We start from the raw sequence: 26,066 nt of genomic DNA, 5'->3' as shown, positions 1-26,066 counted from the left end.
GTCAACCACATCATTTTGCTTCAACGTGCCAAACAGGCAAGAGGAAAACAAACACACGGAGTTTCCCCAAGGAAGATGAATGAAGAGCACTGTCCCAAAGAAATGCAAAAGCCCTAAAGTGAGAAAGTCCATTTCAAATAGTTATCTGTCTGTCTAGATTATGGCAACACTTCAACACTTAGTGCTAGTAAGATACAGGAAAATCCACTTATCATAGAGTATCCCCATTGGAAAGGACCATTAGGATCACTGAATCCAGCTCCTGAGGTATTCTGAGGTACTTCCAAAACATTGCACGCTATTTTGGGAGAATGCTGCCACAAAGGTGAAGAAGCACCATGAGAGTTTCTCCAGGGACCTCACTCTCCTGCTCATCAGCCTTCTTTCTGTGGCTGCTGGCAGCTGTGCTCCTTGGTAGGGACTCTGGTCACAGCTGTGACACAGCTCACAATTCCCAGCTCGTTCCCATCAGCACAGTGACAACCTTACTTCCTACCAACAGCTGAATAAAATATTTCAAAGTAACCCCTCATTTCTAACCCACGTACTGCCTTTAATGCACTTTTCCCCAAATCTGCACGTTCTCTTCTGCTTAACGCACTAATTTCCATGACCTCAAGAGGTATCAAATTCCAAACCTTTGCCGCAGCTTCAGGTTTTCACACTCTGCTTGCAGACACCTCATTAGCTGCCCCACATGTGGTCCAGCATACAAGGTGTTTGTCCTGCAACATGCCAGAATCAGTCAACACAACAGTCTGATTACATGCAGGCTCCAAAATGTCTCAAAAAGAAGAAAAGAAAAAAAAATAGGAAGAAGAAAAAAAAAGGAGGGGGGAGGAGGAGGGAAGAAATTAAGCAGATGGCCTGTGGAGCACTGAGATTCACAATTTTCTTCCTGGAAAATTTATGGTAACCCCAGTTCCAAAAATAATACTAGGAATAGCCCTCCATGTGGGAAGGAAGCATTTTCTGAAAGTCTTTGATCTCTCTGTTTCAGAGGAGGAACTGACACCTTAATTGCAACATACTGCTAAATGGGGTTGCTACGTCACACCATAGGGTAAAGCCATAGCTGGTATTTGAATGTTGGTGGCCAGCTCCTGAAAAAAATTTACTGTGTTGGCTTTTTTTCCCCCCAGGATCTTTTTTCAATTCACAAAGCGTATCAAAGTCAGCTCTTCCATTAAACCCTATCACTTCACCCCTAAATCACCCTTCAACCCCTACAGCAATTTATTTTGAACCCAGAGATTTATGCAAGTTTTTATCTGACACCCAAGGTCAGGCTGGATGGGGCTCTGATGGAGCTGTGGGTGTCCCTGTTCAGTGCAGTGGGTTGGACCAGATGGCCTTTAAGGGGCCCTTCCAACTCAAATGATTCTCTGATCCTATTAAATTCCAGCATGACCACAGAACATCTTATATGTTACATGCACAAGTGCCCTCTTCACACCTAGGTTTCACTGCAATCCAGAATTTACAGGAAAAACACCTTTCAGATAGACCTCCTGCACCTTCCTTGCCACAGCTGCTTGAGGACATCAATGGAAGATACCCATTCTCATCCCTCTCCTCCCAAAGCCTTTGTCTAAACAGTCTAAGCAGCGTGAAGAGCCCTTCATGATTTCATGATGGGGCTTCCCAGTTTTGGACATGGCATAGTCAGGTTATCATGCCAGCAGCAGAGCTGCAGCCCGGCCACATGAGCATGCTGCAGAGCTCACGTCCTCTTCTGGAAGCCCACAAGCTGACAGCACTCATTTGGAAACCTTTCTTGGATTAAGCCTTGCTTGAAACACTGGATTTTCTCCACTTCTTCCACTTTCCTTCTGTAACATGAAGCAATCATTTTTCCTCCTATAAAAACTGAAATTGGGAGCATACAACCTTAATTTCAAAGCATTTATAATTTTTGGCTTATGCAGGCTTCACCCTGCCAAGCACTACTTGCTGCCTGGAAGGCTGACAAAATGTGCTCACCATAAACAAATGAACTTTAACTCCCCCATCATACCAAGGAGAGGAGAGGAAAAAGGAAAAAAGAGAAAAAAGGAAAGGAAAGTTTATCAGCTCTCCTTGACGTCATAGATAATAGAAGCTATTTTTAAGGAGAGCTCATCTAAGAGGTTCAAATTAAAGGAGCACGTACTCTGTGTGGCTTTTTCCGTAGAAATTATTAAAATAGAGATGCATGAGTTGTGCAGCTTAACGATGCTTACATCTGAGAAGGGATTTAGGAAAGCATAAAGCCAGCTATCCAATCTGGACAGTTGGAATTTGGCACAATGATCCGACCTATATTAAGTTTCCATCCACTTGAGTACTATTTGGAGCACATTTTTAACAACCGTTCTTGTATTCCGTGCTCTTTGTTTGTAAAACAAGCTAATTTATAAAGTAACCGAGTTACCTCAGAGGAGGAGAATGATGAGAGACTTCCTCTGTCTGGATCTGATAATTCATTATCCAGCAGAGGGGAATTTGCTTGTCAGGGTGACCACAGGCAACTCAACAAACTAGCAAGGCACTCATCTGTGCTGTGCAGTCAATCCTACCCCACGAACCAGGGCTCAGCAAGGCAGGAGAGTCTGCTTGCAGAGCAGTTCCCCACAGCTCTGCCCCTGCTCTGGACTCCTCCTTAGGCATTCTGCTTTTTTCCAACCTGATGGAGCAGGCATCAGCATCACATCTTGTGCCCATTGGCAGAGCAGTCATTGAACATTGCACCATTAAAGGGGCTGAACATAACCAACTTTCTCACCACAGGAATGGGAAATTCCCGCTGTAATACTGAACAATAAAAAGCATTAAATCAGTAAAATCTCTAAAAAACACACACAAACAAAAACTACAATAAAGCACCTGCAGGAGTCTTGCTCTTTTGGCCCTGAATACAACTTCTTCAGCAAATCAGTCATCTCCAGCAGGAAGTGCTGCCTTTGTCCTGTAGCCTCCAAAACATCTGTGCATTCACACGTATTGTCAGCACTCATAGGTAAGCAGCATCAACCCTTGGTCTGCATCTGCAGCAGGTCCCTCAGTAAGAAGAGCCCTTCCTGCAAGTGTTCTTCCCCAGGAAACGTTACCTCTTTAGCCCTACCTGTTTTTAAGCTTAAGCCACAGCTAATGCACCTGCAAAAAAATAAACTGTTTTCTGCAGAAATGTAAACACGAGAAGAATGTGAACAACGTGGGCTGCTCAAGCAAACAGTGTATCTTGGGGTACCAGCAACCCCACTGCAGGATACAGGACCAGAAATGTAATGTCTGTGCTTTGGGAAAAGTGAACACAAATGAAAGAAAGTCCACTAGAGTATCAAAATCATGTCATCAAAGAATACCATAGAAACCCTGAGATTGGAAAGACCTCTAAGATCACTGAATCCAACTACCAACCCATTTCCAACATGCCCAATGACCACGTCCCTCAGTGCCACATCTCTATGGTTCCTGAACACCTCTAAGGATGGTGACTCCACCACCTCCCTGGGCAGCCTGTGCCAGTGCACCACTGCTTCTTTCTTCACTGTGAGAAGAAACATTTCCTAATATCCAACTTGAACCTCCCCTGACACAACTTACAGCTATTACCACACACGAGGAGGTGAGAGTTTCAAAGGCACAGTGGCATGTCTTCATACAGAGCGTTATCTCACTTGGAACCCCTCCCCAAAGGAGGCATGACTGCAAAACCTTTAAGTTCAACAGCAGCCACACAAACTCACAGAAGGGAAAAAACTCACAGCCACAAATTCTAGAGGCCAGTGAGAATTTGAGGAAAGCATCACATCTTCTCTGTTCCAGTCCTCTGAATGCCCACTGCCAGACACTCCTAGGGACCTTTACTCTAACTGCATACAGCTGTTCTGTCAGTTGCCTAAAAACAAGACAACAACAACAAGCCTCTCCCCCCACCCCTCCATGACATTAATCATCTGTTTTCTAGTGCACACAATGTTACTAAGAGTAACAGCAGCAATAACAAAAGCCCTGGGACAAAAAGGTTTTCTCACTAGAAAATCCGAATGTGGTTTCTACACTGCATGGTAACAGTCTGCTCATTGCAAGGAGCTTCAAAGGAGCAGGATAGCAGGGAGGAGTTTATGACACATCTGGAATGTGGCTCAAGTTTATCTGAAAGGGCTTTTAACTGAAACAGAAAATTCCCAATTAAGATTGGAATCCCTAAGAAGGTTCCCGCCATCCAAACTAGGAAGTCCAGGTGGGAAAATGATTCTCTTCCAACTCTGACTCCTGAAACCTGAAGGCAAAGGAGTCCTGAGGTGGCTGGGCAGCGCATGACCTCCGATTTCGTGCTGTGCAGTGCACTCTATGAACCTATGAACTGCAACGGGCGTGGGAAAGAGGCTGATGAACAGCAGTTGCTTAATTGATGCCACGGGTATCTTTGAAAGAGAGGCAAATTGATCTGTAGCGCAAGATCAGTGCCTCAAGCTCAGCCCTAGTGCAGCAACATCTCTGCACACTAGGTTTATCATTGTACATGGTCATCTATACATTGTGTGGCTGGGATCCTGACCTCACTGAAGCCACAGGCATTGCTGTCTGCATCAGCCTTCTCCCCAGCTTGTACCTGCAGCTTCAGCCTAACTCACTACTCTCCCCAGAGCTGCTGCTGGGCCTCCATCTGTTCCCTCACCAAGTCATGCTGGGACATCTCTACAGTAGTGCCTATTGTTGAGCAGCATCAACAAGTTACCTGATGAAATTCAGATTAGTACTTCACACCTTTCAGGATAAAAATAGCCAAACGAATCTGGGATTCATCCCAAAGAACACTAGACAATGCACATTAAGCAGAGGATGATGTACCTCACTTCCAGCCCTTCAGTTCTTCTTTTCCAGCAAGGTAAATGGCAAAGAAAAAACCCTCTCCGTTTTTCTTCTGTAAGGATCCAGTTTCCATGAGACTAGGCTGCCCTGGCTGGGACATGAAAAATAAACCAGAGTTCTGCTCTTTCTCAAGGGGCCAACGAGCAGATGAAGGGGTAGTACATAATCAAAAATGAAAAAGCCAATGACTATATTTTCCAGGCTCCATTCCAGGTTGGTTGCCTATAAGCAAAACCATGAAAGTATAGCTCCTCTCTTCCTGAAAACAATCTCTTTTGGACAACAGACACAATATAGGCATCTTCCACCATCTTCCCCATCTACCCTTCCATTCCAGCACTGCATTAAGTTCCCAGCCCAGCCAGGTTTCCCAGCGTCACAGACAGTTACTTTCCAAGGCTGAAGGCAGAGGCCATCACCAGGGTTCGCCTGTGGAACACCAACAGGAGGTTCATGGAAGCTCATAGCTTCTGAAAACGTACCTAGTTGGTGTCCTAGAGGATGATATGCCAAACTTCAGGTTTCTGGCTTCAAAACATTGTAAACAAGTGGCCCTCAGTGAGGGTATGGTCCATTCTGCAGCTTTCCAGAGAAAGCCAAGCTGGTATTTCCACTCTGACCTATTAATCAGTGCTGCCTCCTTGACACAGTGCCAGTAACAGCAAGGCCCATATCCCAGTACAGGGCTAAGAGCTGGAAGCAGTTACAAGATCCCATACATTGCAGAGCTGCCTGCCAGAGCTTCAAATGATGAGCTCTTGAAGTAACAGAATCAATCTCCTGTTGATCCTCAACTTTCCATGCTTCCTGCACAGAAAATACACAAAAAAACCCAGGATCCTCCTCTGCAATTTCCCTGAGGGAAATATCTGGGGATGAATCAAGGCCCTTAAATGCTATTTCTGGCTGAAGCAGTGACAACCAACTGGGAGGTCTGCAAGTCTAAGATGCAACCTCCATCATCTCTGGGCTGCATCTGTTTGACTCTGCAAGCATCGAGGGGGTATGACAGCATCTATGGCCACCAAGAGCCTCCTCCTCTCCTTGCAAAAACGTGCAATTGTGGCATAACCAGATTCTTAACAAGCAGTCTAACAGGACATGAAAGAAAGGTGAAATAAAAATATCTTTCTTCCCTATCTAGTAGCTTAAGGCAAGATTTTCTCCATAGGGAATCTGAAATGTCAGCTGACCTACGGGAAGCAGTTCCCGAATCTACTGCCAATGAAAGAACTGGCAAACCTCTATCCTGGAAATACTAAGGAAAGACACAGAGTTGTGCCCCCTTATGTCCTGTTTGGATTTGGCTCAGTCACACCAGAACCGCTATCTAGAAACAGGTTGCTGTGCTTACCAGAATCACAGAATCATTATTAACCATAGAGTGGCCAGCGTGGGAAGGAGAGCCAGAAGAAACACAAGTTGCAGGCGGCAATTCACACCTGCTGCCCCACAACCAGGTTAAATCAAACACTCAGTCTGCTAACGAAGAGATAATTGTTGTCTGCCTGTGTAGGCACACAGTGAAGCCTGATCCCCAGGGTGCAGTAAAGCTTTCCCTTTACACAGTTACCTGCAATGAAACTGTGTCAAGCAAAACCTCCCACCTGCACACGAGCTGGAACAGCTGTACAAAGAGGACAGAAATCAATTTAAACATGAAAAGAGAGAGGTGGACTTCAGGTCCTTGAAGAGAACTATTCTGTCTGTAGCAGGGTACAGAGCAGCCCCACGGGTCAATCTGCCATTGCTACCCTGCTATGCCTCATTTCCACTTTGCATACTTTATGGAAGGCAGTTTCCTAGGGCCTTTTATTCTAAACTGGATAATTCTAAGAAGCATGGTGTGATAGACAGCAAAGCATATGCTCAAGCTTTCAACTTCTTCGGACATTTTCACTTTACTGAGGGGTGGGTGGCTGATGCCAGGCAGGCTGTGCACCCAGTCTCAAAGTGAGATCCATTCCTCATTTCACCTCTCAGCAGTTTATCTGCCACATCTGTGCAAGCACTGCTGAGCCCACCAACTCTAGAGGTCTGTCAGCCCATTATTGGCTCTGCACAGGTGACAGATGAAAAAATCATTAGCTGGGGGGGGGGGGGGGGGAGGAAATCCACACCAAAAAAACCATCACCAGCATGAAATGGAAAGCTGTTAGATGAGCTTTGTGTGCTTATTCACTCAGTTTAGGAAACTTCCAGCATTACATCCCCTGCAGCACATACAGTAGCAGCACCTTTCCTTTCTCAGTCTTCTTCTCTTTTCACGCTTCAATAACTTTGTATCAGATACGATCAAATAACATCAATCATTTCCATCTGATTGCTAAGTTGCTGCTTAAGCCACAAATAATGTGATTAATGAGTCTCTGAGGGAGAAAACAAAGGCTTTCATAAACATAAAGCACCAGCTAAGCACTGTGAGATTTTCTTAAATTCCCCCAAAATAGAGAGCAGCTGCCTGGCACCGATTCCCCCGGCAGCAGTAACTGCAGTGTTGGAGGCAGCTCTGGATGCTTCTGAAAATAGGAATGATTTTGTGCCAAAAATAACAATCCCTTAATTTTATAGGTGTCTGAACCAAAAAAAGAGAAGGGAAAAAAACAACTGAAAATGAGAGTGTGTGAGGAGACACATATCATGCATTGTCTGATGTCTAAAAAGGGCTTTTTCTTTTCCTCTCTCTAGCACAGAGAAGTAGAAGTTGACTACATTTAAACTGAGAGTTTGGGGGTTTCGGTCTAAAACTTTTCACTTGATGATCATTTTGCCATTGATTTCTGTTGTCTAGAAGGCAACCTACGTGTATATATATATATAAATAAAATAAAAAAGCCTACAAAAGGCCAAAATTAAAATCATTCCTGATGCTAAAGAGTCCTTGCAGTATCCAAGTGAAAGGAAAGGTCCCAGCAGCTCAGTGTATTGGCTGCTGGCAGAGGCTTGCCTCAAATTTTCAGAAAGAGATTTCAATCTCTCCACATAACAGTGCCACATATTGTCACCATCTCCTGGGATGAAATGGGCTAAAGCAACAGGCTAAGCTTCTCCTAGGTAGCTTCTGTGGTCTGTGTACCAGTAGCAGGATGAGTCATGTTGGAAACAACCTGACTGGGGCTTGGTAAGCGGCAGGAAGAAGGACACTGCTGCCCTGGGTAGGGCTGAAGTCTGTCTGCAGGGAAATGAAGCTTAGAGGGCATGGTAGTGGTGGGTTGACAGCTGGACTAGATGTTATTTAGCAGTCTTTTCCAACCTTAATGATTCCATATTGCTCCTTCAGATTTCATGGAAATCGCGTGATTGCCCAACCCACAGTCCCACACAGACCCTGAGATGAATCCCTAAAGCAACACTTGAAGGTCTGCAGGAAGTTTCAGAGAAAAGATGGGGAAGAACTCCCACTGGAGCACAGGAAGAAGCTCTGGGGTTATTTAAAGCATGGAAAATACCCATGAAACAGCAGCTGGTCAGGACTGGCCTTTATAAGCCACTCCAAAAAAAGCTAAATATCCTATTTATGTTGAAAATTATACAGGCTTTCTTCATATTTAGTGCAAGGTTGTCCAGACATAGCCAAAGGAAAAGACACATTCGTATTCCATCTTCAGCATGACCACCACCCAGATCCATATGTGAACTTGGCCTCCTACCCTGTACTTAGACTACAATAAGCTGTGTTCTGCCTTCTAGGAAAAAAAAGAATATGAATCCAGACCCTTGTGGTGAAGATTTGAGTGAAAAGGCAGCCGCTTTTCTATGGTTACTGAGGTAATAAGACTTCAACAGGGGCTTACACAATGTCAGAGTGGAAGAAATGTCAAGCATCTACTAGAAAGGTTTTAAGTTACTCAAAAGCCTTACTGATGAGATTTCAGAGCCAGCCACGCTATCCGGACAACAATGTGCAAGCGAACACGTCTTTCAAAACCACACATGGCCAGACTATTCATACAGCCTTGTTCCCTACCATTCACGAGTAGGAGCGCGAGGCAGCAGGGCAAATCAAACAAATGACTTCATTCCTCCAGGGATATGAGCAAAGGCAAACAAAGAAGCAAACATTTACAAATTCACATCGCCATATTTTTGCCAAGTTTTCCTCCAGTAGGGAACTCTGAAGGATTCAAGGAATACAACTGTTATTTTCTTTCCTAAAGTTCTTTACCCACAAGTGCACGTGAATTCCTATGTATGAGCAAGCTCTAAGATCTCCCAAATCTACATGACTCCCAGCCCAGCTCTGCAAAATCCCTTACAGAGCAGATTACTATACTGACAGATCTGTAACTGGCTAGGGCAAAGCAGAGGACACTAAGTCATATACTTATTGGAACATGGTGCCCAGGGAGGTGGTGGAGTCACTGTCCCTGCAGGTGTTCAAGAACAGGGTAGATGTGGCTCTAAAGGACACAGGTTAGTGGGCATGGTGGGGATATGTGGGGCTGGACTAGACGATCTTACTAGTCTTTTTCAACCTTTGTGACTCTGTATCCTTTTAACTAAAGCAGAGGCCAGAAGCCCCTGGAAACCTTCTTTTGTAGCAGAAAGGCTGTTAATGAACAGGTTAAGATGCTCTTCCCCAGCTGCAGCAGAGCCCTGCTTGGCTGCTCCCATCTATATAACAAACCATCATACCAGTTTCTCTACACCAACTTCAAACCCAGCTTTTCAGCAAGTTTCTCCTTCCAGGACAAACTGCATCCATCACCACTTTTCTCCAGAACCCTCAAAACAGGTGAGTGCCCCTCTGTGGGAGCCACCATCTCCTTTTTGGGTTTGGCTCAGAAGTATGCTCCTTTCAGTGCTGCAGCTCCTCTCCCCCTGGATTTCTCTGCGGTTTCTGTACCCTCCTCCACTTTTCTCACATTTCTCTTTTTGCTCTCCCATGGGGGAAAGACAAACTGAGACGTGCTCCACAGCTGAAATTACAGTTTATTCCACGGATGTGAAATGAAGCAGAATATCTACTTTCCAAAAAAACTCACTGGATGTTGAAATAAGTATTTTTCCAGCAGAGACTTCTTTTTTCCCCCTCTTTTAAAACAAACATAAATGAAAAATAGGTATGTTTTGCTGTAAAGGGAGAGTCCCTCGTAGTGCCCATTCTCACACAGCACAGAAGCAGATGGGATAAGCTGCAGTAAAGGAGTATGGTTCTGCCTGTTGGCAGCAGGTTGTGCTGACTGCAGGGATTTTGCTGATGAGGTTCAGCAAGAAAAGAGATACAAAGGCCTCTCTAGGCCACTTGCATGTCGCCAGTTTTTGAGCTGTAGCAGCTCAGAGCAAAACATCTGGAATAAAATAAAAGGTGGCAATGTCAAAAATATCTCTGTAAAGGTAATCAGACTGCCTAACAACTAGTGTTAGCTGATTGCTGCCAAAACACAGAGGCTGTAAGGTGTCTACCTCCTTGGTAAGGTGTCCACCAAATGGGTTGTGTCTGAAACTGGCCTGTGGCTCACGTAGGTCTCCTGCTTTGCAAGGTGTGAACAGTCACCTGTTTCTACCGGAACGGCCAGGTCACACTTCCCTAATAAACCAGGGAGAACTTCTGACTTGGAGCAAACTGCTTCCATAAATTGGACTTGTTTCTGTAAGAGCAGAACATTTAAAATTCATCTGCTCCTGCTTACGCTCGCTCTTCCTCTTGGAGTTCAGTCACAGCATACACCGACATCATGCAGTGCAACCAATGCTCTCCAAACACGTGACACTGGTTATGTCTCCCAGTTCCAAGTGTGTGGTGCACAATTCCTGCACATCATTTCACTTGATGAGTAAGTGAAGGATGGAGCACTGCCTCCCCACCTGATGAACCTGGGCTGGTTAGGATCAGTCCCAGCCATTTCCCTCTTAGTCACAGCAGCACCCCTCTAGGACACCTGCTCCCACATAAAACAGAGTAAACACTGCAGACTGATTTGCATTGATTCTTCCTCCAGCTATCACATCACACGTAACATCTAAAGGGAAATCAGCCACTCATATCTCCCTTAGCTTGCAACCAGCTGCTCAGCATCCTTCATTCTGTAGTCAGACCAACTCTCTTTTGCAAGGGCCACCCTAAGGCGACCAAAGCAACCCCCCTACGCAGCTAAGGTTTTCTGAACCCAGAACAAGCAGAGATGTTGGTGGTAAAAGATGCAAAATGGAAACCCAGCATTAAGTGGTGGAAACACACAGCTCAACATACTGTGCATTTGTCGTGCTTCGGCACATCATCAGGCATCAACCCAAGCCATTATGCAAGTCCTCAGCTGATACAGGTACCAGCTCAGCTAGGTCTTTGTGCAGAAGCTGAGTCACATTCCCTTCCGTTTAAACTACCGACATCCAGCTCAGTGCCTTGAGATTAAAGAATAGATGTACCTATGCCATTACACAGCACATCACCCCAGCTCCATGCATGTCTGAGCACACGGAAAAATCCCACATGGAAAGAGCCTGCAGATGCACATCCAAAATGTGCAAGAGCAGAATTGTTCACCCCACTTAGTGGGACTCTGCTGTTCAGCACAGGCTAGCTGCAACATCAAAGAGAGCTCCGCCATCTGACTGCGCTGACTATTCCACTATGGAGCTGAACTCTAACATTTCTAACAGCAAGGCAACAGGAATGTAAACAATGTGCCCCAAGTATGCAAACCTTTCCTATCTGATACTTCTCAAAAGAAACATGAAGGGCAGGATGGCTTCCACGCTGCACTTTTGAAGATCTGGCTGCTGGCAGAGCCGTGACAGCTTTAAGCACTGTAACTTTCTAAGAACAAATTCCAGACACATGGATGGTTATTCAGGTCTCTCTACCTGGTTTCAGAAAACACTAAAGTCTAAATATGGTATATTTATGATTCTATCACCTAGTGAGATTTCAAAGCTGGTATCCAAAATTACATTTATAAAACAGAAGCACACTGATTAAAATAACAGTGATTTGGAGCTACAAACACTCCTGTGGGAAGCCTCTTACTGCAGTGCAAAAGTCATTTTCCAGAGGTTTTGGATGTGAATGAAAACAATCTAAACAGCAGCCAGGCTGGAGCAAGCCCCCACGATGGGGAATTCCCTTGGGTTACCCTCAGACCTGAGCTGGGCACATCCCATCCCCACAGCTGCCACAGTTCTGCAACTCACATTGCACACCATTGCCATGGCTCCATTGTGTGGCACTGGGGAACAACTGGACAATCACCAGGCTCAGGTGGACACTGATGCTGCATGTTTTGTCCTAATTGCACCCAGGCCACTGGAATGAGATTCTAGTCCAGCATTAAAACACAGTGGCAGGCAGCAAATCCAAGCAGTGGGAAGCATGGCTGTAAAAGCCCAGCACAGAAATAGAAGCTGCAGGGAGTGCTTCCAGCTGGACACCCGCCGAGCACGCAGCAGCAAGCACCCAGCAGCTCACAGCACAGCCGGCACCGCGCAGAAGGGATGCACAGTTGACAAATGCTGCTTCCTACAACCACACGCTGCTCTTTTATTTGCTGTTTGCCTTCCTCGTAAAAGGATGCAGACTGAGATAATGCTTTTATTAGCAGGAACAATACAAGCCAAGGTGGCTGGAGGAAGAGACACCCTCAAGCAGGCTGACCTCGCAGAGTCAGCTCCAGAGAAGCAGCAGTGTTGCCAGAATCCAGACACCAGGATGCAATGCTTATGTTAAAAGAAATGGAGTGAAGCTGCCAACCAAGGGAAGAGGGAAACAAGCGGCTTCCAAGAGACGTTGGTATTTAAAGCAAAGAGAACAGAAGTGACCAAGCATGAGAGTGATTCAACTCTGTGCTGGCTGCACTGGGAGCCTGGGCATGCAGTGAGAGGAGAGGGCTGCCTGAGCACACCCAACCACCTCACTCCTCACCACTGCACCCGCCCTGCAGTCACAAGGCATGAACACAGCCAAAGCAGGTCATGGTTTGCATATAGGTGTATCTGTGGCTAATAGCAAGGCATAGCTTGAGATGCCCCGGCATCACTTGCACAGGCTGCAGCAAGCCCTGTTCCAACCCCCTGCCTTCACAAGGGACCACAGATTTGGGAACAGCTCCAGGAAGCAAAAAGCCTTTCCCAAAAGCTACGTGATTCTCCTCTAAGCAATCCTTAATCACACTTACACAACTCCAAAAGTCCTTTTACCATTTGTTATCCCTAGAGAGACTTCTGAGAACAAATTGAAATGTTCTGTTTAATAAGGCATTTCAGGAATACCAGTGTATTCGGGGAAAAAAAATGCTTATTACACAGTTCTGTAAGGAAAAAAATGGAGATAAGACACCAGGATCTTTCCTGCCCATCTCTCCAGCATTTGCTTTATCACAGACCCTGGATGACACCAACAGCCCTGCACAGGGCTGGTCTCCAGCATCACTGCAGTGCAATGCAGGGCCAGTCAGTGCTCTTTCTTTCAGACTTTCACTGAAACTTCACAGATTCCCATCTGCTTCCAAAGAGTAACTCAGGACACGGATGCCCCAAAATATATATATATATATATATATTATACACACATATGAGCCTCAGAACAGGCAGTGCCTTGGCAAAAGCCACTTTAAAAACATAGCTTTCTAAGCAAGGGAATCAACAGACTCCAGCTTAGTCCCTGTGCAGTCACAGCAACACCTTCAGCAAATATTTTCAAGCATATTTTCCAACCTCTTTCTCTCTGTACCACACTGATCTTTTCTGGGAAGGGACACTGTTGGCTCCATCTTCAAAGGACATTGCATCCCCTGTCCTGCTGCTGGCCTGGGCAATGCACTACAGCACACATCCTCATCACTCCCATTGGAATCTGGTCCAGACCTCAAAGAGCTACATGTTTAAGCAGTGCCCTACCTAATCTTAACAGGCTCTTGTTTCTGTGGGGACACAGTATGAGATCATAGCCACAACCAGAGCTGACCTGAGAAAACCAGGATGGAAAGCAGCACATTGGTGTTTTTGTTGCCATTTTCCTGATCTTTTTCTTACTCCATCACCAAATCTCCCTGTTCTGAATAGGTGAGAAGCATATGCAAGACCCAAGGCAGTTGCATGCTCCTCTTTGGTGCAAAACTCCATGAAAAGGAAGGACAGTGCTACTTGGAATAGCAGCAACTCTTCCTCACTGCCACGCTGTGTCCAAGCCCAGTTACACCAGTAATGTGTTGCAGTAACTGTGCTCACAACACTAAAGCAAGCTCAGACACATGCAGTACACTTTTGAACAAAGCAGCACAGCACTTTGCACTGCTCCCTACAACCAACATCTCCAAAACATGCAATCAAACACTGGAAGCAGACATTTTACAAGGCGTGACAAGAGAGCCTGCATCCATGTGGGACAGTGGCAGCTGCCAGCACAGAGCTGACCTCAATGGCCAGCCTGTCCCTTCTGTGCTGCCATGGACGTGCTCCTTGGCATGGCAGCAGGAGCAGCATGCTGTCCCACACCCTATCTACTTCCCATCTCAGCACGAACACAGACTCAGCCTTTCATCCAATCTTGAAAGAACGTGTTCTTCTCTTTCTCCCCACTCTTCAGCTTTTTCTTTTTTTTTTTTTTTCTCCTTTTTTAATGAGCAAGAAGCTACAAGCAAGTATTTGGCCTTCGCAACTGATGGGCTGCAGCCAAACTCTGCCATATGTTCCAGCTAATACATGTGGGTTTTGCTTCCCATCCAAGAACAGGAGGAAAAAAAAAGGACATTTATGAACAGGGATTCAGCAGGAGTGTGTGGGAAGGAAGGGGTGGAGAGGGGATGCTATTTTTGTTGCTGTAATTATTCAGTGGCCAAACCCCTGACCCTTGACGTCAGCTCTGGAGAGTCTGTTCAACCGTCCAGTTGTCATGGGAAGGAGGAGGGCTGGCTCAGAGCTGATGAGGAGCAGCTCCTTGCTGCCTGAACCCACACACAGGCAAAGCCCCTGCCGTCATCAGCCATCACCCTCCATGGCCAAGAAGTAAAAACATCAATACCTTACTGCCAATACGTTGGCTAGAAATGAAAGCATCCAAAGAACCTCACACTCTCACTCCTGCCATCAGTTACTGCTAATAAGCACAGGCCAAATTCTGACCTCAGTTTCCACTGTGTAAATGGAGATAAACTCCATAGGCACCGGCTGGGTCACTGCAGGTTCATGTAGATGAAATCAAACTCAACATGACCTCTGGTCTGGACTACATGCAGAAAAATATGCCCCATGCAAAGTGCAAAGGTCCCTACACTGTGGGCACAAGCCCAATCACCGTGAACAATTTAAATCACCTCAAAGAAAAAATAATTAAAAAAAGAAAAAGAAACAAGGATAATGAGCCCCAAATCCCTTGCTCCAGATGTCAAGCACTGCTTGCACCTCCAGGGCCCACTAGCAGGGCTCCTGCAGCACTCAGCACATTGGCAGCAGGCGGCTCAGTTACTGAAATGATGGCTTCTCATTACTGCCCACACTATCCATGATGAAATCACCACTCATATGAGGAAATGGGAATAATCCTTGCTGAAACTTCAGGCACAGCTAGTAAGTACTGGGCACAAATTTGCTTAGTAGGGCTAAATAGCACTTCTCATTCACATGCAGCTCATTATCAGCTGCCATTAGTTATTCCTGTGGCCAAGGACAACAAGAGGACTCAGCAGAAGTCGGAGCAGGACTCACTAGGACATACAGAAGAGAATTAGCAGGCAGTGCAAAAAGGCATTTAATGAACTCCAGGGTGCATAGAGCAGCTCAGCAGCCAAGCAGTGCCAAAAGGTTCTCAGGAGACGTGTGAAGGGCAAGGGGCAGGAAACCTGGGGAAGCATGGAGACAGCGCAGCAGGGCAGGGCTTGCTTCCAGATGACAACATAAAGCCTCACACAGCAGGACTTTGGTCTCTAAAGGCAGAGGGTTCAAAAGTGCTATTGGTTCATTACTTTGTCTGAGGTGGGATGGCAGCCCAGCTCCTGTGCTGGGATGCTCTCAGGACAAGGCCCCAAACGATCCAGTGAAACTGTGCAAGTCACAGCACTGTCTTCTCCATCATCCAAGGCCCAGCACTAGAGAACGCCAAGAAATAAGGAGGAATCCAGATTTACCATTTTTCCCTCTCCAAAAGACAGATAAGTTTTGCAGGCTGGGTCCCGCCAGCAGTTGTTTTGGAGTCCTGGCACTGCTGCATAGCAATGAGGTGAGAAAGAGGAACTTGGCAAGACAAAAAAGTAGCTCTGGCCATCAAATGGCTCATTACCAGGCTGCATAAAGTGAGCTTCATGGGCCTAAAACCAGCTTGCACTAACTGGCTGCATCCTTCCACCACCAGCAGCAAACCATCACAATCACTTTGTCTAACTTTTACTACAGCACCAACCTGAAGGCTGGCTGCAATTAGTTTCTGTTGGAGACAGAGCAGAAATAATCTGAAAAAGGAAGACTGACTTTCCTGTGAAGACAATGAGGCAGCCTCAAGTAATTTCCAATTGGTTCCACCATTTCATCAAAGTGAAGAATACTAAAATCCCCTTCTGAGCATCTAAGGTTTATTAGTTTCACCATGAAACTCATAGTAAGAGGGAATTTATTTACAGCTCCCACAAACTCAAAGCAATGTGGTATGTCACACCACAGGCAACCCCACTGGAGTCAGCAGCTCCCTTCACAGCAGGTTGGTGTAGGTCAGCAAGAACAAGCATATTCAGACCTGCCCTGAGCCCAGAACACTGACCCCACCATTAAGAATTTTCCATCCTATAAACTGAGTTTATTTTTGTCCACATAATTTTAAATGCCTGAGCACTAACATTTACCCTCTAGTGAGAGCCAGGAATGCTCTTTCAGAGAAACTAAATAAAGGGAACTTTGAAAGATTACTCCTGGGATCTATTATATATCCTGTATCTGAGTAACACCAACTTTCAAGATTAAAGATAAATAAATACCTTCAGCAGTAATAATCCTAATAATAATGATTATCTGACAGCTCTATGATAGGTCTTTGTCTGGGATGTGCCATGTAAACCCAGTGAAAACAAGGCTGACCAAACGAGGACACTGCACATAGGTGGTGGCTGGAATGGGAATTGGCTTCTTGCATACAGAGACCTGTACGCAGTGGGATTTTGTACCTTATTCCACATCACTACCCATGAGATGCCACAAGTGAGATTACCACCCTTCTTCCACAGGCTGCAGCACATCCCAAGACAGTACCCTTGAAGTCCACGTGGAATTGCAGCACACAGAAAACTGAACAAACTTTCATGGAAAGTTTCATCGGAGCTTGAGTGAAACAAGCCAAATTAGCAAGTAACCACACTGGTGCTGATCCAGATTACTCCACAATTTCTAGGTGAATACTCCAGATTTCTGTCAATGAGACAAAAGACTCTGGCACAGCACAACACCTCAGAGACAGGCAGCAAGGAGCTACTTGAGATGGAAAGAATTTGGTAGAGATGTCTTGAAAAGAGCCTCAAGCTGACTGCAAGTGCCTGGACAAGTGTGGCTGATAGCAAATCTCACATAAGCACTGGCAAAAGACTGAGAGGTCAGCATGGAGTGGTCAGAGGCCTAATTTTATGCGTACAGGTCCATGCCTTGAGTTTGAATGTCCACAAACGGAGTTTTAAAAAGGCAGAACTGGAGAAGGGCTATAACCTGTACTACAAATCTTTCCACGAGTTCAAGCTCCCACTCTGCTCCTTCCTTCCCATTTATCACTTTGCCCCCCCTCTGTTATCTCATCAAGTCATTGTTGTGTCTATGTTGCATTTTGGAAATCTTACAGCAGTACAAGCAGGCAAGAAAATATGGTACAACCCAAGGACACACACCTGGCAGAACCTTCAGCACTGCTGAACTGCTGAACTGGAAGCCCAGCAGAGAAGACTGCAGTTCTCCCCACCCACAGCTACTAGAAAGATTAAGCTGCTTGTATGAAATCCATATGAACAGTGAAAGATTTTCAGAAAAAATAAGCAACTTTAAAGAACAAATAAACAGTCTCTTCTCCAACACAAAAAAACTATAACCGCTAATGTTTAATGTTTGCAATGTGTGAAATTCTGATGATAACACTGTCTAGGAACTGAAGTAACAAGACAGACATGGCAAGGAGGAACTCGGCACAAAGAATAAGCAAGACAGGGTCAGAGTCTTGCACCTTTTGCTCCATCAGTGACGTGGCATCACTCAGAGAAGAGCAACAGGCTGCTGAGTCAGCAGCCCCACTCTCATGGTGTGTGGCTTCCTCTTCTGCTTGCTCTCAAAGCTAAAAAGCCCAAGAAAGGGGGTGGCTAGAAACATCACAGCCTGCAGGCTAGGTTTTAACAGAAACAAGATGACTCAGGCAGCAAAGTGAGGAGGATGTGATTAATAAAAATATTTCAGAGAGCAGAGACACCCCCTCACACCCATCTGCCAAGTCTAGAGGGTATTTCATTGAATGCTACCAAAGAAAGCCATCCGCATCAAGCAAACTATCCTTATGCCTTTTGGACATGACAGAAGCTACTGCAGGAAATAATTTAGGGAATTAATAGGATGGCACAGATTTAATGACTAATAGGTCATATCCATAGAGATAAGAATATAAGCATTTGATCTAACCATACCACCCCTGCTTCTCCACAGCGCTCCATGCAGCAGCATCTCTAGCACTACTCAGCAGCAGGAGCAGCACAGCTCGGGGCTGCCACTGGTCCTGGATGCACCAAAGCCCCTAATCTAAAATCCTAACATCAGTTCTCCACCAATTCATCAGTCCAGAGCAGTGATGGAGCTGAGGCATGGGTAGAGCCATGGTTCTGCTACCCCAAAGCACCCAGACTCACACACTGCAAGCCAGACCTTGGCCAGTGCATCTGTCCAGCAGGAATCAAAGCCTTTGCTTTTCATACCCCACAGGAGTGCTGCAAGGATTAGCTCATGTTTATTCAGCACCATTTTTCAAAGCACTGCATGAGTGTCAAACCCTTCCTTTTTTTCTTTTTCTTTTTTTTTTTTTCCCCTCTCCCCTTCCATTCTTTTTCCCTTTTTTATTTTTAAATCTATTCCTTGCTGTGTCATTCCCTCCCAAAGGGACACATCTCTCTCCTCCTGAGAACCAAACAAACACAGAGCCATTGGCAGAGGGTGATGGAAAGCACACTGTAGGCTGCTCCTCCTCAAACACATCGATACCATCATCTCCATTCAACCAGCCAGACCTCATGTGCATGCCCACTGGCCAGGGCTTCTCATACACCCTGTAGAGGGACCAAACAGGACACAGAGCAGGATGTTCAACCTTCTTTTCTTTTTGGTTTCAAGGAGCAAAATAGGGGTCAAACAGCCAGGGAGAGGCACCACCAGCAGTCATACTCTATGTGAGCCCTTTCTTGCAGCACACCCTTGCAGCCAGAAAGCCAAGTGGATGCTGCAGCAAGGTCTCCCTGTAGGTGCTTCCCAGCCCTCAGGGGACATGCCAAAGTGTTCACTCAGCCTTGGCACAGGAGGATGGTTTGCATCAGAGCACGCGCTGGTGCTGGATGTGAGATCTCATGTATGTGAAAGCGCAGACAAACCCAGCATGGGACATTTTCTGCTGCATGCAGAGCTGCTGAGGCAGGTGGAAAGAGCAATCCAGATGATGTGTGACAAAGTGTTACAGCTTCCTCAGAAGGACAGAGCTGGTCTCAGCACTGCTTACAAAGCCAGCCAGGACCCCAAGAGCAGCTGGTGTACAGAAAGAGTTAAAGAAGAGGTACTAAAACAGAACAGCTCCATTCAAACAGTACCTGCCTGACACCTGGGCACCCATGCAGGTAGCAATAACAGCCCTTTCACCATCAGAGAGGGGGAAGGTCCAAGTGTTAGAATTAACATAAATCTCCAGACACTGCAAAAAGCAAATTAAGATGACTTATACACAAGAAAAAAAGGCTCTTCTCAACACGTTGCTTTGATAAGTTTACAATACATTTTTAAATGAGAAAATAAAAACATCAGATCCAGAAGTAGAAGACAGACCATGACTCACAATCGTGTGGAATTCTGTATACCAATTTTAGCTTATTTTGTTTCCTATTTCAGAAATCTCATTCCCTAGATCAAAAGAAAGTTGTTTGATGAGCTTAGCATGAGCCAACCTTCGTGACTCTGGGAAAGGTTTTGAGTTCATAAAAATAAATCATTTTTATCATGACAAATTTAGTGTCACTTCCCACACACAGTGACACTGCACAGCCAGAGCATCTTTCAGGGTAAGGACCTCAGGAAAATTCCACTAGCTTCACTTGGCCTCAGCGCATGCCAAATTACAGCTTCAGTTCTCTCCCAGGATTTCTTTCAGGAGCTCTGCACATGCACACCAGAGTTAAAGCCAAGGCATTTCCATCCTCTGACTTGCAAAAATGACATTAAGGCAATGACAAAAAGGAACTATAGCTAAAGCAACACAGCTGTTGTATTTCAGAAGGTTTTAAAAAGCAGGAGCCGATTCACCTCCTTGTTCTACTGCTGTCAGTCACAGCACTGCCTAAGACAGAGGTTTACTTCTCCAAGTGGAAGCAGATTTCAGTAGACCCCTCCTCTCCCCCCCTTGCTCAGCTGTGCAGGTCTTCACCTCTCAAGTTGCCTTTAGCAACAAAAAGGTTATGACTGCGCTTAGATGAAGCAGAAATTGAGGAGGAAATATCCCAGAGATGTTTTATACATTCGGCTTGGCATGAAATAAAATTCCCACGTGGACAGGAAGACTTACTGCAGGTACTTGCCTTATGGAGCACAGGTTCTGAACTAGAAAAGTCCCTTTAACTACCCAGCTGTGAGGTTTCTTCGCCAAAAGAAAGGGGAAAAAAAAGTAGATGAAGAATGTCATTTTTATGACAGAAGGCAACATCTATAAGGCAGAAGTGATCGGTATTAGGGAAGGATACTTCAGATGACAGAGGCTGCTAAACACTGACTGCACGGCATCACACAAAGGATTCTGCATCACACAGCGGGATGAAGACCATTGGATAGCAGAGCCTGTATACCGCGCAGCCACGCACACTCCTCACCCTTGGAGCAAGCACGGCATCAGCTCACTTTGCATCAGAGGCAAAGTTCCCCTGCACGGGGCATCCGGGTGTTAGAGTGGAGCTCTGTGGGGCTTCTCTCTGCCAAGCAGCCAAAGGCAGCCTTTTCAGAATTATACTACACAACACTAAAGCCAAACAAAAGCACTCTGAGATGGAGAAACGAAGCACATCCAACCAAAAGAAGCACCAGGACTGAGCCTGCGCTGCGAACCCCAGCCTGTGCACGACAGTGAGAAGGGACAGGGACAACACCTGGGTTCGACGGAGCTGAAGGCGAGGACAGCACGTGAGACGCAGGAGGACGGAGGCGAGGCCATCCCCCGGGGCGGGCAGCGGGTGCCTACCTGGATGTAGGCGCGCTGCAGGTAGCTGTAGGGCACCCTGCGCTGGAAGTCAGCGCGCACCTCCTCGGCGGCGCGGTGCCGGGAAGCGGCTCCCAGGCGCGGTTCCTCGCAGCTCCGCAGGCAGTCGGCGCGCCGCAGCAGCGCCCCGAAGAAGGGCAGCTCCCCGGCGGACCCCGCTCCCAGCGCCGCCAGCCGCACCTGCCCCCGGCAGCGCCGCCGGCACCGCAGCCGCTCCGCCCGCAGCTCCCGCCGGCTGCGCAGCGCTCGTTCCAGGCACCGCGCCGCGCCCGCGAAGTCGCCGCCGTAGTACGCTTCCACGCCGCTGGCGTACAGCGCGTCGAAGGGCTCCAGCGGGCCGCCCTCCTCTCCGCAGTTCCCGCACGCCGCGGGCAGCGCCGCCGCGAGCAGCAGCACGGCCCCCCAAGGCCGGCACCTCGGTGCCATGCCCGCCGCACGAGCACCGGCTCGGTGGCGATAGCAGCGACGCGGCGGTATCCCAGCCCGGCTCCCTGCGCGCCCTCCCCCGGCCCGCACCTCTTAAAGGGCCCCGCGCCGCCGGCCCGCCCCGCCCCGGCCCCCCCGCAGAGGGAGCAACCGCGGCGCAGAGCATCCCTACTCCACGCTCTGCAAATCGCCCTGATGTTTTCCTTTCCTTTTTCCTTTTTCCCTTCCTTTTTCCCTTCCTTTTTACCTTTCCCCTTTCTTTTTTCCTTTTTCCTTTTTCTTATTTCTTTTTCCCCTTTTCCTTTATTTTTTCAATCCCTTTTTCCTTTCCTTTCCTTCTTTGTTAAATTGATAACCCCTCCCTTTCCCCCCTGCAGTGCAGCACTTATTAGTGCTATGATTCTATGATTCGATTCTATGATTCTATGATTCTTCACTCCTCTGCCGTTCTTGCCCCCCTCCTACGTCCCAGCATCACTGCTTGCAGGATGCCCTTCTGCGAGGCTTCTGCTTAGAGCCGTTTCTCGCTGTGCCCTCTTGCCCCAACAGCCTCCTGCTGCTGGGAATTCTGCAGATAAATCATCGGGGATGGTCACAGCGAGTGGCTGCTGCAGCTCTTTCAGCTCCCAGCTGCATGTACGTCTCACTTCCTCCAGGGTTTCTCTCTTCTAGTGCTGGAAAACCCTGCCATGCCAAAATGTTACTCATGTTTGTATGAATTTTAAGGCATTCTTGTGACGAGACATTTGGCAACATGGCCCTGTGACACACACACACATCTTACTTGGCATTTTCAATAAGCTCAGTGTTGAACACCTGTCAGCAAGATGTCTTTAATATTAACAAGGTTAATTTGGCTGAAATCAGCTTTTCCTAAGTGAGATTGAATGGGCAAATCCTTCATCTCATTAGAAGCTGTTCTGTGCTTGAACGCTCTAAAACCTGTGCAGACCTGTGCACTGTGCTCCATAGGGTCTCTCACCAGGGACTGTGGCTATAGTTACTGCAGACATTTCAGGAACATCTCTATAGCAGCTGGCTATCCCTTCACAGACTGAAATAGCAGCAAATGGGAGATGTCTCAAACCCATTTGGTCCAGTTTTCATTAGTGCATAGTACCAGGTGTTCCTGATGGTCCTGCTGAGCTTCTCCCCCTGCTGTTCTTGTGGCTTCAGTCACATTGTTCCCATTCTCTGCTGCTAAGTCCAGGATCAGAAGCAGGATTCAGCATTCTTATTTTGGGCAATGCATCACACTGTGGAGCCTTGTTCACAATAGCTTCACATCAGGAAAGTTTTCTTCCCACACAGCTGAAAATTTACATAAGTTCTTGGTGAAGAGCTTTCCCATCCAGCAAAGCTTTCATAGTGCTCTTCCTTGTTGCTTTCTTGTACCTTGGCACAAAGTTTTGGGTGTCCTTTCTCCTGGAACCAAACACAGTGAAGGAGGTCCCCTTGAGAAAGGTATGTGCTACAAGCACTTGCCCATTTAGTATGAGTTCTTATGTCCAGATAAAGCCCTTCCCAAGGAAAGTGTAATCAGCACTCCTGGGGCATGGATATGAGGTTATAGGAAGGCTATTTCAACCTTCTCAAAGGTCTCTGTGAGGATTTGCTGCCTAGACACAAGACAGACGCACGACTGGTGAGCATGCAAGTTTAGATTGGGGTCATCTGTCTCCAAAACACAGTGATAAAACACCTGTCTCCTTGGCTGGGCTTTGTGAAAGATGCAGCCGAAATGATCTATCTGCAAAAGTACTGTATGTAATTCCATGTTGTTTCCACATCAGCAGCATCTCTGTGTGCGCAGTGATAACACTGAGGCCCTGCGCAGGAAGGAATGCAGAAAGTGCATAAATGAGTGGAGAGAGAACAAAACAAAACAAAATGCTTTATTTCAGCCTGCTACATTTTCTGATCCAGATGTTTCTGTCATTAAAAAAAAAAAAAAAAAAAAATCCTTTTCAGAACAGTAAAGAAAAATTCTTAGTTCTGACATCCTGTAGTGCAATTCCACTGCACACTCTCAAAAGTGTTTCTCTGCAGACTCCCATTCACTCTGGCACCAGTCTCCCCCGACCTCGCTCTACAATCCTTCTGCTTAAGGTCATGTTTTCTTTGTTCACAATAGTTTGTGCTTTTCCTCACCTTGATGCTTCATTGCTACCTAATTGCTCAGAGCTCAGCAAGAGTTGGCACACAGACGGAACTGAACCCCAGGCGTCTCAAATGCAGTTGTTGGAGCAATCACTGTTTTTTCCATGTGTCTATTCACTGCATAAATGGAAAGGCAAACATCAGATGGAAAAAAGTTTGGTGGTCCTCGGAGTGGGTTTCGTCTCCTTGCAGAAGATCTGAATCATACCAATTCAGCAATGCAGCTGCTACAGCCACACCAGAGTGGCACTGGAAATGGTGGGTTCACCTTAGTATAGTCCTGTGTGGCAGCAACAGCGTGGAAATGAGTTGGAATTAGAAGCTTTGCATGTACAAAGGCAGGATTTGACCCAACAAGGCAGTCACTGCTTTAGGACATTTCAACTCCAAATCAGTCCCCAGGATGCCTGAGATAGCCCTCATGCCTCTAATGAAAGGAATAATTCTAAATATGTTACAACTCACCCCGTGTTCAGATGTTGATCCTGGCCCCTGTGCAGTTGTTTTGAAAGACTTTTTCCTGCGTAAATAGATTCATCTGAAGCTTTTTTTAATTATTATTTTTTAAGGAAAGTTCTGATATGTGGGTCAAACCACTGATGACTTGGCAACAAGATAAGAGCAGATTTTAGGATGTCTTTCAAAATGGCTTTTCAACATGCATTTTACAAGCAGACCTATGTTTCAAGCCCTCTCTGTTTCATTTGTAGACTTGCCTTCCTAGTTAATTCATGAACAAACTTTATAATTCCCAAATCAAACACAGGTGACCTCTTCAGCCATGTACTTTAGTGAGGGAATTTTGAAACAGATGGAAAAATACAACGTAGCCTCATTGAAGGGCTTTGATCCTTGCATAATATATATAGGTACAGGTTTTATTGAATATATCAAAACCATTACTGAAGTACTTCATGATTTAGACCTAAAAACAGACCTGAATTCTGTCGAATGTCTCCATCTGCCCATCTCCTTTCTTTATTCAAGGAGTGGGAGTGATTGTGGATGTCAATGGATGACAGGAAATGAACATCAGAAGATTTGATGCAGTAATAGTTGTGCATCACATTTTGGGACCATTTTTCTAGGAAAAAAAAATCTATCATCAGGAACAAAAATATTTTAGCTTCAGGAGGGGTGAAATAATGAGAAACCAAAGGAAGAACATTCTCTTTAAGTTATTATTCTTATTTATTGCAAGATGAATGCTCATTGCAACAGAACAATGTAAGGATGGAGAAAATAGAAGGTGCATGGCCACCCCATCTCCTCTGAATTGTATCTGTTGTTTCATTGATGACAGCTTACAAATCTGCTTCCCCACCTGCCTCTTGTTCCATTCTTTCTTTCAGTCTGTCTCTGACATGTTGCTCAGGATGGCTCACCAGTGACTTGAGTTCAGCACGGGTGAACAGGAGGTCTTTAATTTTTCCTCCAAAACCCTTTTCACTTTTACTTCCTTCTAGCAATATGAAATAGACTCCTTTTACTTATTTCTAGCAATTTTTCTATTTGATCCATGCTCAGGATCTGTGAACAGCTCTCTTTGTTTTTCTTCTCCCAAACATATCTAACCTGTAATCAAACATATGCTCTGCTTCCATAACCTACAATCAATCACAAGCACCTGAGACATCCTCTGCCCTAACATTCCTCTGACCTGGCATTACTTCAATGTATGTCCTCTCATATTGAGCTGCCAACAGTCTCTTTTTCATGACTTCCCACATTACTTTTGCATACGGATGAAATGATTGCCAACAAAGCTTTGCTTACACTTACATTGCTCTAAATGCATCATTCACCTGTGTATCTTTCCTCACACAAACTCATAACCATCTCATATCCTCCCTTTCAGCACCCAGTGAAAGGTTTGCTTTTCCACTCTGTGCTACACTCCATTGTTAATACCAGCCTTGGCAGCTCATTTGTTTCTTCGTCCTGGCCCAGCCCATCTCTCTGCTTTGTTGCATGGGACTTACTGTACATCTGCCTCCTTTGGAATAGGTTTTTAGCTCTAGAATCCACCATTTCTTCTTTCCTGGAGCACAAACCAAAGCAAACCCCCAGAGCCATCTCTGCAGCAATCCCTCTATTGTGCCTCTCAAGGCTGGGAACATATGCTTTACTTTGCAAGCGCTTTGTGATTTCCAGATATTCACGTGCTGGATCTGTTATACAAACCTTTATACAAGAGCACAGTCATGTACAACACAAGGCTTGTTGCTGGCACTCA

At 46.0% G+C, this 26,066-nt stretch overlaps 1 protein-coding gene across 2 annotated transcripts in view; it reads right to left on the bottom strand.

The window, feature by feature from the left end:
- Nucleotides 1-21,718, bottom strand: part of P3H2 (prolyl 3-hydroxylase 2) — a 53,223-nt gene extending 31,505 nt beyond the window's left edge. Inside the window, exon 1 of one of the 2 annotated variants that reach the window (XM_052687452.1) lies at nt 21,227-21,718. In XM_052687452.1, the coding sequence (XP_052543412.1) occupies nt 21,227-21,670 (444 nt within the window). In that variant the 5' untranslated portion in view covers nt 21,671-21,718. The remainder of the gene's footprint in view (nt 1-21,226) is intronic. The other variant, XM_052687453.1, reaches the window with a different exon arrangement.
- Nucleotides 21,719-26,066: the final 4,348 nt, after the last annotated feature.

The sequence above is a fragment of the Tympanuchus pallidicinctus genome, unplaced genomic scaffold, assembly GCF_026119805.1.
Source record: "Tympanuchus pallidicinctus isolate F22 unplaced genomic scaffold, pur_lepc_1.0 scaffold22, whole genome shotgun sequence".
NCBI classification, from domain to species: Eukaryota; Metazoa; Chordata; class Aves; order Galliformes; family Phasianidae; genus Tympanuchus; species Tympanuchus pallidicinctus.
The sequence above is the reverse complement of the archived record's forward strand: the minus strand, read 5'-3'. Positions and strand labels throughout refer to the sequence as shown.